Raw genomic sequence first — 17184 nt, 5'->3', positions numbered from 1 at the left:
CCCCCATTTTATTTAAACAAATAGCACTAGGATTTTTGCAAGGAAGGAGGGGATGTGATGAGTCTTGTCCTCCTTTTTTTCTTTTTTTTTTCCATTTCATTTTCTAATTACCATAACTAGTATGAGTCAATGTGAATAGATTTGGTTGACTGAAATTGGGGATGTTGGGCTTAGACTGATACAGTACAATTGAATAACCTGTGTGGGGGCAGCTTCTCTGCTTTGGCTGTGTTAAACATATCTGGATAATCTGGGTATTGGAGTGGGTTCTGTTAGTCAGTTAGTGAACATTTATTAAGTGTCTACAATATGCCAGGCACTGTGCTAAGTGCTGGGGATTGAAAAGGAACCAGAAAACAGCCTCTCCTCTCCAGGGGCTCACAATCTAATTGGGGAGACAACAAGCAAACAAATATATACAAATAAGCTATATACAGGATAAATAGGAAATAATTAACGGAGGGAAAGCACAAGAATTGAGAGGGATTGGGAAAGGCTTCTTCTAGAAGATGAGATTTTAGTTGGAATTTAAAGGAAGCCAGGAAAATCAGTAGGCAGAGATGAGTAGGGAAAGTACTCCAAACATGGGAGGCAGCCAGAGAAAATGCTTGGAGCTGAGAGATGGAATGTCTTGTTCGTGGAATTTCAAGGAGGACAGCATCCCTAAATTGAAGACTTTGTGGCAGAAAACAAGGTGTAAGAATACTGGAAAGGTAGGAGGGGGCTAGGTTATATAAAGGGCTTTGAATGCCAAAAAGACGATTTTGCATTTGATCTTAGACGTGATAGGAAACCATTAGAGTTTCTTGAATTGGAGAGTGGAGGTGGGAGTGTTGTGATATAGTTGAACCTGCATTTTAGGAAAATCACTTTGGTTGCTGAATGGAGGATGGACTTGGAATGAGTAGAAACTCAAGGCAGGTAGATTCACCAGCAGGCTGCTGCAATAGTCTAGGCATGAGTTGATGAGGTGCACCAGGGTGGTAGTGGTGTTAGAGGAGAGAAGGTTATTCAAGAGATGTTTCAAAGGTGAAATTCGCAGGCCTTAGCAACATATTGGCTATGGAGAGTGAAAGATTGTGAGGAGGATGACCCCTAGGTTGCAAGCCTGAAGTACTGGGAGGATGGTGTTGCCCTGTATAGTAGTAATAAAGATGTGGAGTGGAAGGGAGGAAAAGTTGAGGGAAAGATAATGCGTTTGGTTTTATACATGTTGAGTTTCAGATGTCTTACAGGCAGTTGGAGATGTGAAATTGGAGGTCAGCAGAGAGGTTAGGATAGGTGGATTTGAGAATCAGCATAGGAATGGTAATTAAATCCATGGGAGCTGATTTCCAAGTGAAGTAGTATAGGAAAGAAGGAGAGGACTCAGGATAGAACACTGTAGGACATCAATAATTAGAAAGGTTCAATCCAGCTAGGAACTGTGGCATATACCTGTTTTAGGCAGTAACTTCCCACGATCCTGGATACTCAAGATGCCCTATTGTAAGACCTATGGAACGACTGACTTTTGTAGCATTAACCAACCACTCCATGATACTAAAGGGAAAAGGGAGAATTAGATTTTATTTAGGATGAATATTGTGGGATGTTTTGCTACTTGGGCTAGCATGGTTTGGTTAGTGGTCCGGTCCAAAGTGGATGTCTTATGATTGTTGCCTTACCGCTCAAGTAGTTCATTATTTTTAAGGTATAGTCACTGGGCCAGAATCAAAGCCATAAAGTTCATGTAAGTCCTAAGTCTACCATTACCGTAGCTGGAATCCATGAGACCCAGGTATCTGGGTATTTGATCAAGAATAAGTAGAACATGAAAGAAGATGTGAGAAGTGGTCAGTCTTAGAGTGGATAGAAGTAATAGGTTTCTCATATGCCTGTTTTTTGATAATAATAGTTTATTGACATTCTCTATCTTTAGGTGTTGTTATTATTGGGTAAAGAAAGTTGTCCTTGGATCTGGGGAACTATTTGACTAGTCACAGGCTAAGGAAAACTGGGAGTAAATTAGGGAGACACCCAAACTTATAAAGTGTTTAGACATATTTGGTTATTGTTTTGTGTATACTCTTATGCTGTGATATTTCAAAGTGAGGAAATATTGAAAAAGAAGTAATCATAACAAAGAATATCAGCTTTTCATTTTCTATCCTCTCACTTTTTTTGCCTATGTTGACTTTATTTGAATTTTTGAGGTTGTGTATATTATTTTGGCTTTACGTCACTAAATAGCACTTCGTGTTTGTCCTGTGTTTTCTCTGAATTAGTCATATTCCTTGTGATGGGGTAATATATATTCTGTTACATCCACATACCATTTTTCAACCATTCTCCTAATTGTTGAGTACTGACTTTGTTTCTGGCTTTTTGTTATCACAAATAATTCTTCTATGAACATTTTTCTATGAATGGCTGATTTTGTTGTTGCTTTTACTAACTTCCTTTGGGGTATGCTCCTAGTGGGATCTCTGGGCTAAAAGGATTTGAGCAGTTATACAACTGATGTATTTTCTTGCTTTCCCTGTTCTTACTGTCAGTAATTACAAGAGTTTGTAATCTCAAAACCATTCTAGACTTCTCATTTTGTATAGTCTTAGTTTTTATCTGTCCCCTTTAGAATGTAAGCTCCTTGAGGGCAGGGACTTTCACTTTTGTTTTTGTATCTCTAGCATTTACCACTATGTCTGGTTCATAATAGGTGCTTAATAAATGATTGTTGATTGATTCTTCCTCACCCCACATATCCATTCTGTTGCCAAGTCTTATTAATTCTATCTACAGATCTCCAGTCTTCTCCATTCACATAGCCACCAGCACTAGTTCAGTCCCTCATTACCTATTGCAATAACCTGATTGGTTTGCCTGCCTCAAGTTTATCCTCTCCTCAGTCCATCATTGGTGTGACCATGTCACTTCCTTGTCTACACTATAATGTCCAGTGACCCCTGTTACTCTAATATAAAATATAAACTCCTCTATCTAGCATTTAAGGCCCTTCACAATCTGGCTCCAGTCTACCTTTCCAGTCTCATATATCACTTTTCTTCATGTGATGCAGTCAAACTGGCCTAGTTATTTCTCAAACACAGTAGTCCATCTGCTTTCTCATGGGCAGTCTCCCGTGCCTAAAATGTATTCTTTCCTCACCTTTGTCTCCTACTTTCCTTTCAGCTCCATTCAGACACCTCATATATAAGACTTGATTTCCTGTTTTAGTGCCTCTCCCAACAAAATTGCCTTGTATTCCATATTTTGTATATGTTGATTTTGTATGAATTTAAATGTGTACCTATTTCTTCTCTATAGAATGTAAGCTCCCTGAGAGAAAGGGCTATTTAATTTGTTTCCTTTGTATCCCCAGTGCCTAACACAGTGTCTAGCGCATAATAAATGTTTGTTGATTAATTGATTGATTGTCCCTACTTATTTCGCCAATTCCTTTTCTGTTCCATTTTATCTTTCTCAGGCATTCACACGTATACGTACCTACATCATCTGTTTTTATTTTTAAAACTTCAGTTTCCCATATATGTGTGCACATGTATTTGTATTTTTACGTTAGTAGAGTAAGTGGGAAGAGGTATTTGAGAAGAATGAAACAATTAACCAAGGTTTACATGCCTAGAGTGGAAGACATAATAAGCTTAGAGAAGACTCAGAGAAATCTTTGAAGAATCGTGTGTGTATAAAATTATATACACTTGTATATTTCTATACATACATATGTATATATGCACATATATATTCATAAAGTAATTTTAATTCCAAACTTTTGCATATATTTTTATCTTTAAAGCATTTCTTTTTTACAGTTTTTATCAGGAATTACTTTGTGAACATGAACTCATTAATATAGGTATTTACTTAGCTGAAGCAAATCTCAGCTTATCAATGCCTTTTCATCTTGTGTGATTCTTTTCCTTATATCATCTTCCACAGTCTGCTGGAAGCCACCTTCTAGGTCTTCCTATATTTTATGGTAAATACTCTGAGACCATCTGTTATCCATTTCTTTTACCACATGATCACCCCATATCTTTTTCAAATCTTAATTTCCTTATCAATTCCTTTGTGTAATTAATAATTGGAAATATACTACAGTGCACCTACAGCCACCATACTTCCATTACCTTTGTGTCATCTGTCACAATGATTCCTTAGAAATTTTGGTATTCTCAGATATGTGACTATATAGCATTGCCAGGAGAATATTTGTATTTTAAAAATGGGTCTTTGCTCCAGTAAATAGCCTAAGATAATTAAAAGTGCAGTACCACTTCCCACACACTCTACTCCTCCTACACAGTTCTGGACCCAGCTCACTGTTAATGGTAGTTGCTGTCACAGAAATAAGAGTTCTAATGTCCAAAAATCTATGGACTGCATGTCATAGTCTGGACGAAGAGACATTGTTCATCTATTTGGGCAAATTTCTTTTGTAATCGTGGAGGAGTCCCTGTGATATTTTGGGGTAGTTACAGTCAGTGTTATTATCCACTCACTATAGAATATGGAGGACCTCATCATTTATAGGAAATTCTTCCTCCATTAAGATATTTTTCATGAAAATGTTAAATACTTGTTGAGCATACATCTTCTTGTTTTGTACTTGATGTTAATAATCAAAGTTATTTAAGTAAAGGTTATCTCTGTGGTTACATTTCTCTATAATGGGAGTTTTTAATTTTTTAAAAGTATTTTATTTTTTTCCACTTACATGTGAACAAATTTTAATATTCATTTAAAAAAAATTTTGAGTTCCAAATTTTCTCCTTCCCTCTCCTCTCCCTAAAATGGTAAGCAATTTGATATAGGTTATATATGTGTAATCATGTGAAACATATTTCTATGTTAGTCATGTTGTGAGAGAAGAAATAGACCAAAAGGAAAAACCCACACACACAATAAGTGAAAATAGTATGCTTCAATTTGCATTCAGACTGCATTGGTTCTTTCCCAGGATGTGGATAACATTTTTCATTGTGAGGCCTTTGGAACTGTCTCAGATCATTGTATTGATGAGAAGAGCTAAGTTATTCATAGTTGAGCACTGCACAATGTTACTGTGACTGTGTACAGTGTTTTCCTGCTTAAGCTCACTATACTTTGCATCAGTTCATGTAAGTGTTTTCGGGTTTTTCTGAAATCTGCCTGCTCATCATTTCTTAATGCACAAGAGTATTCTGTTACAACTTGTTCAGCCATTCTCCACATGATGGATATTACCTCAATTTCCATTTCTTTGCCACCACAGAAAGCTGCTATATTTTTTGTACATATAGGTTCTTTTCCCTTTTTTATGATGTGTTTGGGATACAGGCCTAGTAGTGGTATTGCTGGATCGAAGGGTATATGCATAGTGTGATTGCCCTTTGGGCATAGTTTGTGGTTACATTTCTCAAGGAATCTTTTGTGATCTTAATGTATGCATGGAAGTTTCCCTATTGAAGGAGATTCTTTTAGACTACATTTCACTTCTGAGTTAAATGCTTTTAAAAAATTTTTTATTTTATTTTATTTATTTATTTTTGTAATCAACAAATAGTATACACAGTGGGACCTTGTTTTCACTACACCTTACAGTCAGCTGTGTAATTGTAAAGATTGGCCTTAAGAGAATCATTTGTGAAAGCTTGTCTGTCTCCTTACACTTCTATTAAGGATCCTAGTACATCTAGTACATCTGTAGATGATTCTCATACTTTAAACAAATTTGAAAGTAAGTATATGGGTAGGTAGCTATTGATGTTTTACCAGTTGTCCTCTTAGATATTACTGTATCTTTTCTATGATATCTTAAAAAATGATTCTTTTAATACTTTGAACATTATGATGCCCTCACATAATTTCTCAGTATGTACTTGGTACAATTCAGCCACTCTTGCCAACTTCATCTTATGGTAAGATAATAAATTTAAAGCTGGAAAGTACCTTAGAGGTCATTGAATCCACGCCCCTCAGTTTATGTATGAGGAAACTGAGGTCCAAAGAGGTTAAGAAATTTGGCCAAAGTCACATAACGGGTAATTTTCTTTGGAAACTGAGTTAAGGTTAAAGTGTACTTCTTTTTCCACTGATAATGAAAATAAATCATTAAACACACATTGATGGGTCTGTTCCATTTTCCATTTATTTATTGTTCTCGTTGTCTTGTTTGAATAGATCAGGTTAAAACTATTGTTAATGTTTTCAGTGTCTTCTCATCTTTATTCTTTTAATTTAGTTTTGTTTTTAAAAAATTCTTCTAACTAGTTGATGGGCTCACTTAAAGAAGACAGCTGATGCAAATGTGACTTCCACTTTAATAGCCATGTTGATGCTGTGACCATCTTCATAATGCCCCTTTGCTTATGCTTCATGGTTGAGAGAAACAAGTGAAATGTTTTTTGGGTGCTCTATGAAACCAACTTTGCCAACACCATTGTTTTGCTTTTCTAAATAGGATTTGCGAGATATTCTTTCATTTAGCTGAAACTTCCATTTGTCTTCTAATTTCTTTTATTCATAAGATGATCAGTAATATGTTTGGATTATTCCAGTGGTGCCTCAAATTTTTAATCATTAGCCAAAGACATAGTTTATAATAGCTACTAGTTAAATGCTTATAAATGGTCCAAAAACTAATTCTTATCATGTTCCTCCCCACTTTTCCATTACTATTCCACCATCACTGAAATTGGAGAGGACTGAATTCAGAGGGCTTTTTGAATTTTTCATTGTTTGATAGTTTGCCATAGCTACAGACTTTATGACCTATTATTGGCCCGTTCACTGATGTCCTCTCCATACTTAGGTATGTTGGTCCTCTGAGGACAGACTCAGTCTGCCACTAGGATCATACATGAGACTCCTGCAGCATGCATAGAATCTTGCAGATGTCCCACTGTACTGGTAGAGCTTTTGAGAATTCAGCATTAGTGCCACAATATGATGAAGCATTAGAGTAGGACACAGTGGAGGATAAGAATTAAATTGGAGCGTTTTTTTTTCTTTAGAAACTTGAATGTTAATTTTTTTCTCCCTTACCACACCCTTTATGGTGCTAACTTTGCTTCTATTACTATAAGTGCACATTGCTTTAGAAAGGAAGGAGAAGTGGAAACATTAGAGATTGGATAGGAAAGAATAGGTCATTGAAAATTAATTTGTTCTTTCTTAGAATTGGATGTACAGAAGTAAAGTTGCAAAAAATATAATAGCAGACTTATTCCCCCCCTTTATAAGCATTGTGGATGTTAGGCTCAGAGACTGCTTAAATGGCGTAGGTTTGCAAAGTCTGTTGGTAGAAGTGCATCACTAGCTCTGAGACCTGAGAAACAGACAGACAGACAATACCATATTTAGGGTCATTGTTCACACTATCAGAAAGGTCAGGTTTTTACTTTGTCGTGTAAGATGTTAATTAATGTATTTTACCATATTCCAAATCAAAAACAAGTTTGTTTATTTTTAAACTAAAAATGGTGTGAGAAGCTCGAAATCATTTGGGAGTAGAGGAGGGGAGGAGGCTTGACTTGACATTAGTTATTTTGATTCCAGTATAGAAAACGCCACAAAAAATGACTAGTAGGTGGTAGGAACATTCCTTCTATATGTAAAAATGTATTATAGTTATATTACTTTAAACAAACAAGTATTTAATATGAGAAAATTCAAATTTATTTCTCTTCCCAAAGAATTGTCAATAGATACTTGCTTTCTAAAAGTCTTTACTTTACAAAAAGATGCACCATAACATTCCTTAAAATGTATCAGGAATCATAACTTTAAAATATTGACTTTCAGATTACATATAACTCTTTAGGAATGCATATACTGCTTAAAGTAAGATGTACCTTTACTAATAACACTAATGCCACTTTATATTTTAATGTTTTTAACTTTACAAAGCTTTTATGTCATTTCTTTTTTATTATTAGAACAGTTCTGTGGGGTAGATGGTAAGGTTCCCTTTTTATAGATGAGGAAATACAAACAGGACAAAGTGTAGAAAACATTTAATTAAGTACATGATATATGTATATAACCCTTCTTCTGGGTACTGGAAGAAATGTTAAGTTTTTATCTTTTATCATCTACAGCCTTACTGTCAAGTAAAGGAATACAACATCAACATACCTAGCTATAATAAACAGTGTTGCGTAACAGTTTTATCAGTAGAATTATAAAACAAAATGCTGTCTGAGCTTTGCAAAAAAAGTTATTAGCCAATTTAGAGGAATTCAGAGAAGTCTTCTTAGGGGAGAAGGCATTTGAGTGAGCTTTGGGAGGATATTCAGATATCAGGCATAGCTGAGCAAAAAGCATGGTGATGTGAGAGTATAGCATATGTTTGGTGAGCTTAAAATTGTCCAGTTTGGCTAGAGTATAGAAAGTGGGAAATTGGAGAAATATGAAAGAACAACTGAATAGTGAAAATAGAGGGCCTCAAGTAAACAGACCAAGGATTTTGAGCTTTACTGGGGAAGTGATAGCAAGTCAATAATGGTTTTTGAGAAATATATATAACCAGATCTCTGTTTAGATGATTCTGCCAATGGTATCTTCATACTGGCTTGGAGGCTTAGAAGACTGTTAGGAGTCTTTTGTAATTGTTCTGGTGGGTGCTAATGAAGGCCCATAATAGGAGGATTACAGTGGGCTAGAGAGCTGTTGTGGAGATGAAATCGATGGGACCTAGTAACTGAGTATATATGAGATCAGGTAAAGCGAAGATTCAGATATAACCCAAGGTTACAAAGTTGGCAGACCAGATGAAAGGTGATACCACATAAAGAAATTGTGATGGTAAAAGAAGGAACAGATTTAGAGAAAAAAATAATAGCTACAGTTTTAGACATTGAGTCTGGAGATCAGAAGAAGAACTAGAAATAAAGATTTGAGGGGCACCTTTAAATAGGTGGTAGGTGAACCCACTGGATGAGTAACATTTTCAAGAAAAAATAGAGAAAGTAGAAACGATGACAGACCCTGATACATATAAACATTCCTTGTTAAGGGATCTGAAAAAGGATAAGAAGCTAGAGAAGGAGCATTTACTGAAAAATAAATAACTAGAAGAGTGTGGTGTCTCTGAAGTCAAGAGAGGAAAGGGTATCTGGTAGGATGTTGTTGGCCATGGCAAAAGCATAACACAAGTCATGGCAGATTCATTAATAGAATGGAGAACAGACCACACAGGCTACCAAGGACTGAAGGTCAACAGCATAGAAAAAGTTTAATATGAATGAAAGAAAGGGACAATTAGAAGTTTTGGAGTTTGTATTCAGAAGGTAGAACTCCAGTTCTAGCCAAGAAATAGTAAAGTTTAAGAGAATGTGAACACATTAATTTATGACTGAAATGGAATGGATTATGAGTTTGTCGGAGTTGATTTATGATTTTGATGGTCAAGCTATCAGATTGTCAATATTTCTAAATCTGCTAGGATGATAGCAAAGAATGGAATGTAGAGAGAAATTCCTGACCAGATATTAAAATCATTGAAAATGTTGAAATAATGACTTGGAGGTCATATATACACCATGAAAAGAAAGTAATCCCACATTTGGCTTTTAAAGACCAGTTTCAGCCTCTCTTGCCAGACAGGTTATAAATTACTCTCCTTCATGTACTTTACCCGACAGCCAAACTGGTCTCTTGCTGTTCCCCAAATGTGTCATTCTTTCCATCTCCATGCCTTTGCAAAGGCTGTCTCTCTTGACTATAATGCTGTCTCTCCTCACCTTAGCATCTTAAAACTCCTAGTTCCTTGCAAGCCTCACCTCAGATGTCACCTTCAAGGAATTTCCTTGAAATTCCCTCCTATATCCCCAGTTGTTTTGTACTTATTTCAAAGATATTTTGTATTGTTTCTCTGTGAACATTTTGGTATTCGTCCCCCACCAGTAGAATGTAAACTCCTTTGAAGTGAGTACTGACTTTTATTTTTGTAACCTCACCACTGAAGCAGTGTACCTGGCACGGAGTAGGTAGGGAAAGGGAAAAAGCATTTTTATATAGCACCCACCGTGTGCCAGGCTTTTGGTCCTTGTGATAGCCCTAGAGGGAGGATTGGAGAGTACCTGGGAAGTACTGTTATTATCCTCATTTTATAGTGGGAGAAACTGAGACAAACAGATGTTAAGTGACTTTGCCCAAAGTCTCACATGTAGTAAGTGTCTGAGCCTGGATTTAAATTTAGGTCCTTCTGACCTCCGGGTCCATATTATGAAATGGTGGTTGGAACCATAAGGGTACATAGAGTTTGTTGGTGGTAGAATAAGAATTCCAAAGGGCACAGTGGAATGGGCCAAGTAATGGGTGTATAGGGCTACAGTGGACCTGGGGAGAAAATAGAGCACTTAGAATAAAAATGATGCTTCTGGAAAAAGTAGTATAGGCATGTCATTTGCCCCTCCAACCAGATTACCAGGTTTGGAAAACTAGTACAACAGGAGGTAGATTAATGTCCTATGCTATTTTCATGCAAGACCTAGAAAGTGTTCATGTTATAAAATGGACGTGTTCTGTGCCTCTCTAAATTTTCTTCCCAAAATGTCCTTTGATGCTTGATTGAGGGAGTTGGGCTTCTGAGTCAAGGAATGTAAGAAAGGTTGCCTGCCTAAGATTACTTTTCTCAGACATCTTTTGGCCCCTGTAGAGCAAGTAGCATGGTGTAGTAAGAAAGAGCATGGGTCCCTGGTGTTGAGACACACCAAGGTTGTGAGTTCAAATTTCAGGTAAGACATTTATTTGTTGTGTGCATCTGGACATTTAACTTAGGAGCCTCAGATCCTTATCTATAGAATGAGGATAATAATGCCTTAATTTGCATACCTTATAAAGCTTTGGGAAGAATCATATGAAGTAATATATATGCCAGTTTGAAAACTTTAAAACCCTACATAGATAAATTATTTTATTATTGATAAAGCTGAGCTTCTGAAGTAGGGGACCTGAGTGAGTAAACATCTTTATGATAGAGATAAGGAAGATTTTCTGTGAGATGAAGATTTAATTGAGCCTTTCTATTCTGACATTTCTAATTCCTGAAGTTGTTTATTTTAAGGATTAAAGATAATTTCTGCCTAGAAACAGTATATGGAATTTAAGATTGACCATCAGGTATTCTCAGGTAGCTTCTTTTTACCAAAATATCTTAAAATGTCTAACAGCAATATAAAAATGAAAATTAGAAGCACAAATATCATGCATATCATGTTATCCTGTTCTTTGAGTGGTTCTATGTAAAAAGGTGAATTATTCATTTTCCGTTTTAAAGATGAGCCAACATTCTCTTGCTTCAGGGTGGGCAGAGATTTCCAAACTGAATATACCAGAGGGAATCCTTGCCTCATATTCCTTGAAATATAAAGAAGTGGTCCCTTAGTAGAGCTACTTTAATATTTCAGGGAGCTGGGATGTTTTTCAAAATGAATTCTTCCTCTACCAGTGCAGCTTGCCAGCACCCTCTTGGTTTTAGTAAGTGGCCTTTGAGAGGTGGTATAGCTGAAAATTTTAATCTGATGATAAGCCTCCCAGAACTCAGCTGAGATGGTCCTTGAAGCTGCCAGGTCTTGTGTTCTGCTTTGCAGAGATGTGGTAGTTGATAATAAAAAATAGTGATATGCGGGGGCAATGTCTTTTCTATAAAAATTTTGGCTAAAGTCCTATAGAATATACATATTATATTTATACACACACACACACACACACACACACGACATAATTGTGCTTTAAAGCAATTTTTTTTCGTACCATCACTATTTGTAATTTCTCTCCTTTTTATAGGAAAGAATGTGTTTTTAACAAGAGTAAATAACTGGAAGAAAGAGATTCTCTAATTCATATATTAGGATGAAGTTTTGATCAGAAGAGGTAAGAAGAAATATTTCTCTTGAACATAGTTTTATGTAGAACAATGCCTCTCAGGATATTGTTTTCTCATTCTAACTTTTAAAATTAATTTTGTCTTAAAATTGTCAATTAAAAATTGCTGCCCCTTAGAAGTAAACTCTGTAAATTTGTAGAGTTGAAATAATGTCTCTTCACTTAATCCTGGGATCTATTTATGCATATAACAGAGTTGGAAAGGGAGTAATGGGTAGTTTGTTTTAATAAAATGTAAATTGAAATTTTTAAGGATGCTAATATTAGAAGACAGACTCAGTTTTGAACTTTTGCTAATGATTTGCTGTGTCTATATATTAATATATGAGATTAGGGGAAATATTTTTGTATTTTCACAGTATTTGGTAACACACAAAGAAGTATTTAATTTTCTAGTGGCATTTGGTTAAATTGATCCGGAGGCTTAGCATTCTTTTATTTAATTTTTATTTTATGTCTATAGATCATATTTCTTTTATGTAACAAATATTTGAAAACAAGTTGTTTTTAATTTGATTTTCTTCTCCACTTCTCATTAACTTTTTTTCTTTATTAACTAGTGACATTTCTAGCTTTATCTTCTGTGTGTAAAATTAAAAATGACTGAAGTCCAAGCAATGGTAGAATTCTCTGTGGAGCTACATAAGTTCTACAATGTTGATTTGTTTCAAAGAGGGTATGTATTAATTTAATGCTTAAAATTATTTAAATTTCAAAAACATTTTATTTCTAGGGTAGTTTACTTTTCTATTTCGTGTACGTACAAATAAATATCTTTAGTGATTTTTAGTAGTTATTTGAAATTTTTCATACAACATGTATTTCGAGCCGCTTAGAATGTTTGTAAAAGTATTCTAGATATTTGCCTTCATGAATTTACTGTTTAATTGGGGAAATAAGATAGGCATGAAATAGTTAACAATAAATAACATAGAATTTCAGGCTGAGTAAGAAGATTGTGAACGGGGTGAGCCACAGAATTTATTTTAGAGCAGGTTGGATTTGGATACACAAAGGGGAGAAAGAAAAGCTTTCCAGGTGAAGGAGGCACCAGTGAGCAAAGTTTTGGAGTTAGGAATAAGCATGATGTATTTGGGAATTAGTATGATGTTTTGATAGATAATAAGGAGACAGAGTTTGCTGAAATATAAATAGAGTCCATGTTGGGAATTACTGGGAAATAAAATTGGAAAAGTTAGATTGTGGCCAGTCTATAGAGGGCTTTAAATATTTGCTTAAGGTGTTTGTACTTGATATCATTGCAATGCCATTGCAAATTCTTGAACAAGGGAATAATATCATAATCTAGGATTGTAGGATTCAGAGCCTCTTTGAAATGTCTACCCATTTCTCCTAATTCTTCCCTCCTTCCCATTACAGCCCTTCAGATATATGAAGATAGTTATTTATAGAAGCACCAAATTTTGAGTTTTTGGTAGTAGAAAGGGACCTCAGTGAGCTCCTACTCTCTCATATACCTAAAAAGATAATATAGTTCCTCCTAAATTTTTTCATCTCTAGGTTAAGCATTCTCAGTTCCTTCAGGTGATCTTTTTATGGCATGATCTTGAAAGCTTATGTCATTATGGTTGCCTTTTGAAGTTTTATCAGTGTCTTCTTAAAATACATTGCGCAGAACTAAGCACATGCTCTCAATGCAGTATGCCAGGACTACCTCCCCTTGCCCTGGACACTGGGCCTCTCTTCCTATAGCACATGCTATCTTTAGCTTTTTTAGCTATCTCACAGTTACTTCATATTGCTTGAAATCTACAGATCTATATTGATTTTGTGGGCCACTACCAACTTCCATATCTTTTTAGATGAACTGCTTCCTACCTCACCTCTCCTATACTGTACTTATGAAATTGAGCTTGTGAACTGAAGTATAAAACTACATTTATCCCTGTTAAATTCCATTGTATTGAATTTGGCTTAATATCCTGGCCTTTCACGATATTTTTGGAGATAATAGTGTCAGAGCAGAGATGCTCTGCTAATAGTTCTGTTTTTCTCCCGTGTCTTCCCCTTTATGTTCTTAAATATGGTGTAAACAATTGCTGCTTTTACCTTTTTCTCCCTGCTGTAATCTGGTTTCTATTTTCTTCATTCGCTGAGGCTTTGGAAGACTATTAAATTCTGAGCTCCATAAAAGCGAAGACTGGCATACCCATCCTTGTACATTGTGTACATTGTGTAGTGTTGAGTAGTGTCTTGAATTAATGAATCAACAGGCATTTATTAAGCACCTACTTTGTGCCAAGCACTGTGGATGCAAAGGAAAAAATGAAACAGCTTTTGCCTTTTGAGGGGATAATAAATCCTTGTACAAATTAATATCTGTAATTGTTATTGATTATATCCTCCCTTACTGCCTTTTTTCTTCATTCCTAAAATCTGGTAGATAATTGGGGAAAGCGACCATTGCTTAGAGACATTTAGGTATCATCATCTATTGCATAAACTTTAGTGTTTCCCTGTTACCTCTAGGATCAAATACAAACTCTTTTGGTTATCATTTAAGGCTTTTCTGAACAATATTCAAAATATATCTTTCTTTATTTAATGTACTTTTTGGTCCAGGCAAACTGGACCTGTCGCCATTGTTCCTCATATACAGCAGTGCATCTCCTGTCTCTGAGCCTTTGCACTGGCTGACCCCCATATTAGGAACACACAGTCTCCTCACTTCTGTTTTCTGGAATATTCTTTGCTTCAAAGCTCAGGTCAGGCATCATCATCGTCTACATTACTTTGTATTTATTTTTATATGTACATTTTATTTTTTTTCTCTAATAAAACATAAGTTCCTTAGAAGGCAGGGTTAGGGAGCAGCTAGGCTGTATAGTGGAGAGTGGCCCTGGAGCCAGGAGGACCTGAGTTCAAATCCAGCCGCAGACTAGACACTTGACACTTAATAGCTTTGTGACCCTGGGCAAGTCACTTAACCTCAATTGCCTGAAATTGCCTAAAAAAAAAAAAGAAGAAGAAGAAGGAAGGTCATTTTCATTTTGTTTTTGTGTCCTCGTGATACAATATGATCCTTGGTACATTGATCTTTGTACTTTACATCTACCAAAACACCTGTCTTTAGTGATAGCTTTAATGTTTTATTTGAGTGTTTTAAATTGTTTTTAAATAACTATTTCTTTTAATTGACATTTGAAGTTTTGCTAATTACATATATTCATATGATGAAGAAGGGTAAATTGTTCTGTGCTTTTCCAATTTATTCTCGATACTTAAAAAATCACAGAATGCAAAGGAAAAAATTTCTAAATCTCAGAAAAGTAAGTATTCTGATCCAGTATTCCCTTTAAAAATTTTTTTAGATAATATCCCTAAATAGGATGTGAAATGCCATTGCTTTAATCCACTGCATTGCAAGAAGCAAGTACTTAAATGTTTGGTGAATTCAGGCTATATTTGTTAAAAAATCAACTAGAAATGGAATTCAAGAAAGTCTTTTTTTGTCTGTGTGGTTCAGTGGCAGTCCTTTTCCTGTTCCCCTGTGTTTATCCCATTTTGGGGTTTATTAATATTGTAATAGTGATAATTAAGTTTCATGTGAAAAAGGCACAACTATTAGTAGGTACCAAAGATCGAGACAGGTACAGATATTTATCTGGTAGTAAAAAGAATGTATTACGTTTAAAAGTGAGACTCGTGTGCTTTGATATAGTTCAGATTAGAATTCATTCTGTTTCAGTAATAGATAATGTAATTTTTAATGTGATTGTCTTAGGTACAGAAAAAGATTGTCCTATAAATAGAAAGGAATGTAATAGAGCATCTGGTTTAGATGGGGGTAATCCAAAACTACATGAAGACAGATGAACAAGATTGTTTTAATGAAATGCTTCTGTAACCAAATGTTAACTTTCATCATCTGATTATTTACTCAAGTCTGGCATTAATGTTAAACAGTAATTCATTTTAAGAAAGGAAAAATACTTAATCTTCTTTCCTTTGGGAATACTGTATATTTCTAGTTTCTATATGTTAACAGTTGACAAATAATTATTGCCTATACTTAACATTTGTTTCCCTTTTTTATATAAAGAGCAAAATAGATGTTAAGAAATCAGCAATGTGAAATGAATACAGAAAGGATTTTTAAACCATGAAAATGTAAAATTATGATTTGAAAACATTATGTTATAGAGTAATTCTGCAGAGCACACTTATAATAGGCTAATGATCATAATAAATTGAGGATAATTTACAGTGTTATTACAGTAGGAAGAACTGATTACAGAATACTGGGAATATAACAGAAAAGAGCCAGAATCTGTTTTCAGATTTTCTGTACCCAAAGAAATTGCTGCATAATTGGGGCATATCCAAGTATAAAATTTCCCCAGTGACATTATTCAGAATATCTTGTCAAGAAGGCTATAGTTACTTTAGTCCTTAAATATATGAAGAGATGATGACATTAAGCAGCTATTCTCTGTTTTAAAATGAGAGATGAGAATTAAATTGAACCTGTAGCACTTTTATGTAGACGTGAAACTGGGAAAATCTTTCTAGTTTTTACATTAAATTACTAAGGAAAGAGGAAAGCACACTGGACTAGTAATAATAATAGCATTTGTATAGCACTTTAAGGTTTGAAGAGTATTTTATAGATTTCTCGCTTTATCCTCATAATAACCCTGGGAGGTAGATAGTATTATCTCCACCTCATGGATGAAGAAACTGAGACAAAAAGGAGGTTAAGTGACTTGTTCAAGGTCCATCAAGCTAATTAGAGTCTGAGACTGGATCTAAACTCATATCTTCATGACTTTAGGTCCAGTTCTTTATCACTGCACTGCCTAATGGTTAGGATATTCGCGTCAGGCATTTGTGAGAATGTACTCTATGTTTCTGTTAGTGCCAGGTAATAATTATTGTTGTTGTTCAGTCGTTTTTGGTCATGTCCGACTCTTCTTGACCCTGTTTGGGGTTTTCTTGGCAAAGATACTGGAGTGGTTTGCCATTTCCTTCTCCAGCTCATTTTACAGATGAGGAAACTGAGGCAAACAGGGTTAAATGACTTGCTCAGAGTCATTCAGCTGGTGTCTGAGGCCATATTTGAGCTCAGGAAGATATTCTTCCTGACTCCAGGACTGGCAGTGTATCCACTGCACCACCTAATACCCTAAGTAGTAACTAGATATGCATAAATTTCAGTTTAAGCTTCCCTTTAGAGGAATGTGGAAGAAAAGAGAAGGCAGAAGGACCATTGAACCTTTGGAAATCTAAAGCAGGTTTGAGAAGGAATTTTCCATGTTCCGAGGATTGATGGTGAGCCACAGGTGCCATTAG

The 17184-nt window shown here is 35.3% G+C and overlaps 1 protein-coding gene across 4 annotated transcripts in view; it reads left to right on the top strand.

Moving 5' to 3' along the window:
* The window catches only part of FAM135A (family with sequence similarity 135 member A), a 121331-nt gene that overhangs the window by 7907 nt on the left and 96240 nt on the right, over positions 1-17184 (top strand). For all 4 annotated transcript variants that reach the window (XM_021000144.2, XM_021000143.2, XM_021000148.2 and 1 more), the window contains exons 2-3: positions 11773-11859; positions 12432-12547. In XM_021000144.2, coding sequence (XP_020855803.1) covers positions 12471-12547 — 77 coding nt within the window. In that variant the 5' untranslated portion in view covers positions 11773-11859; positions 12432-12470. The remainder of the gene's footprint in view (positions 1-11772; positions 11860-12431; positions 12548-17184) is intronic.

This window comes from Phascolarctos cinereus, unplaced genomic scaffold, assembly GCF_003287225.1.
Source record: "Phascolarctos cinereus isolate Bilbo 61053 unplaced genomic scaffold, phaCin_HiC Scaffold_5;HRSCAF=322, whole genome shotgun sequence".
Classification (NCBI taxonomy): Eukaryota; Metazoa; Chordata; class Mammalia; order Diprotodontia; family Phascolarctidae; genus Phascolarctos; species Phascolarctos cinereus.
Note: the sequence above shows the minus strand (reverse complement) of the source record. Positions and strands in the feature narration are given on the sequence as shown.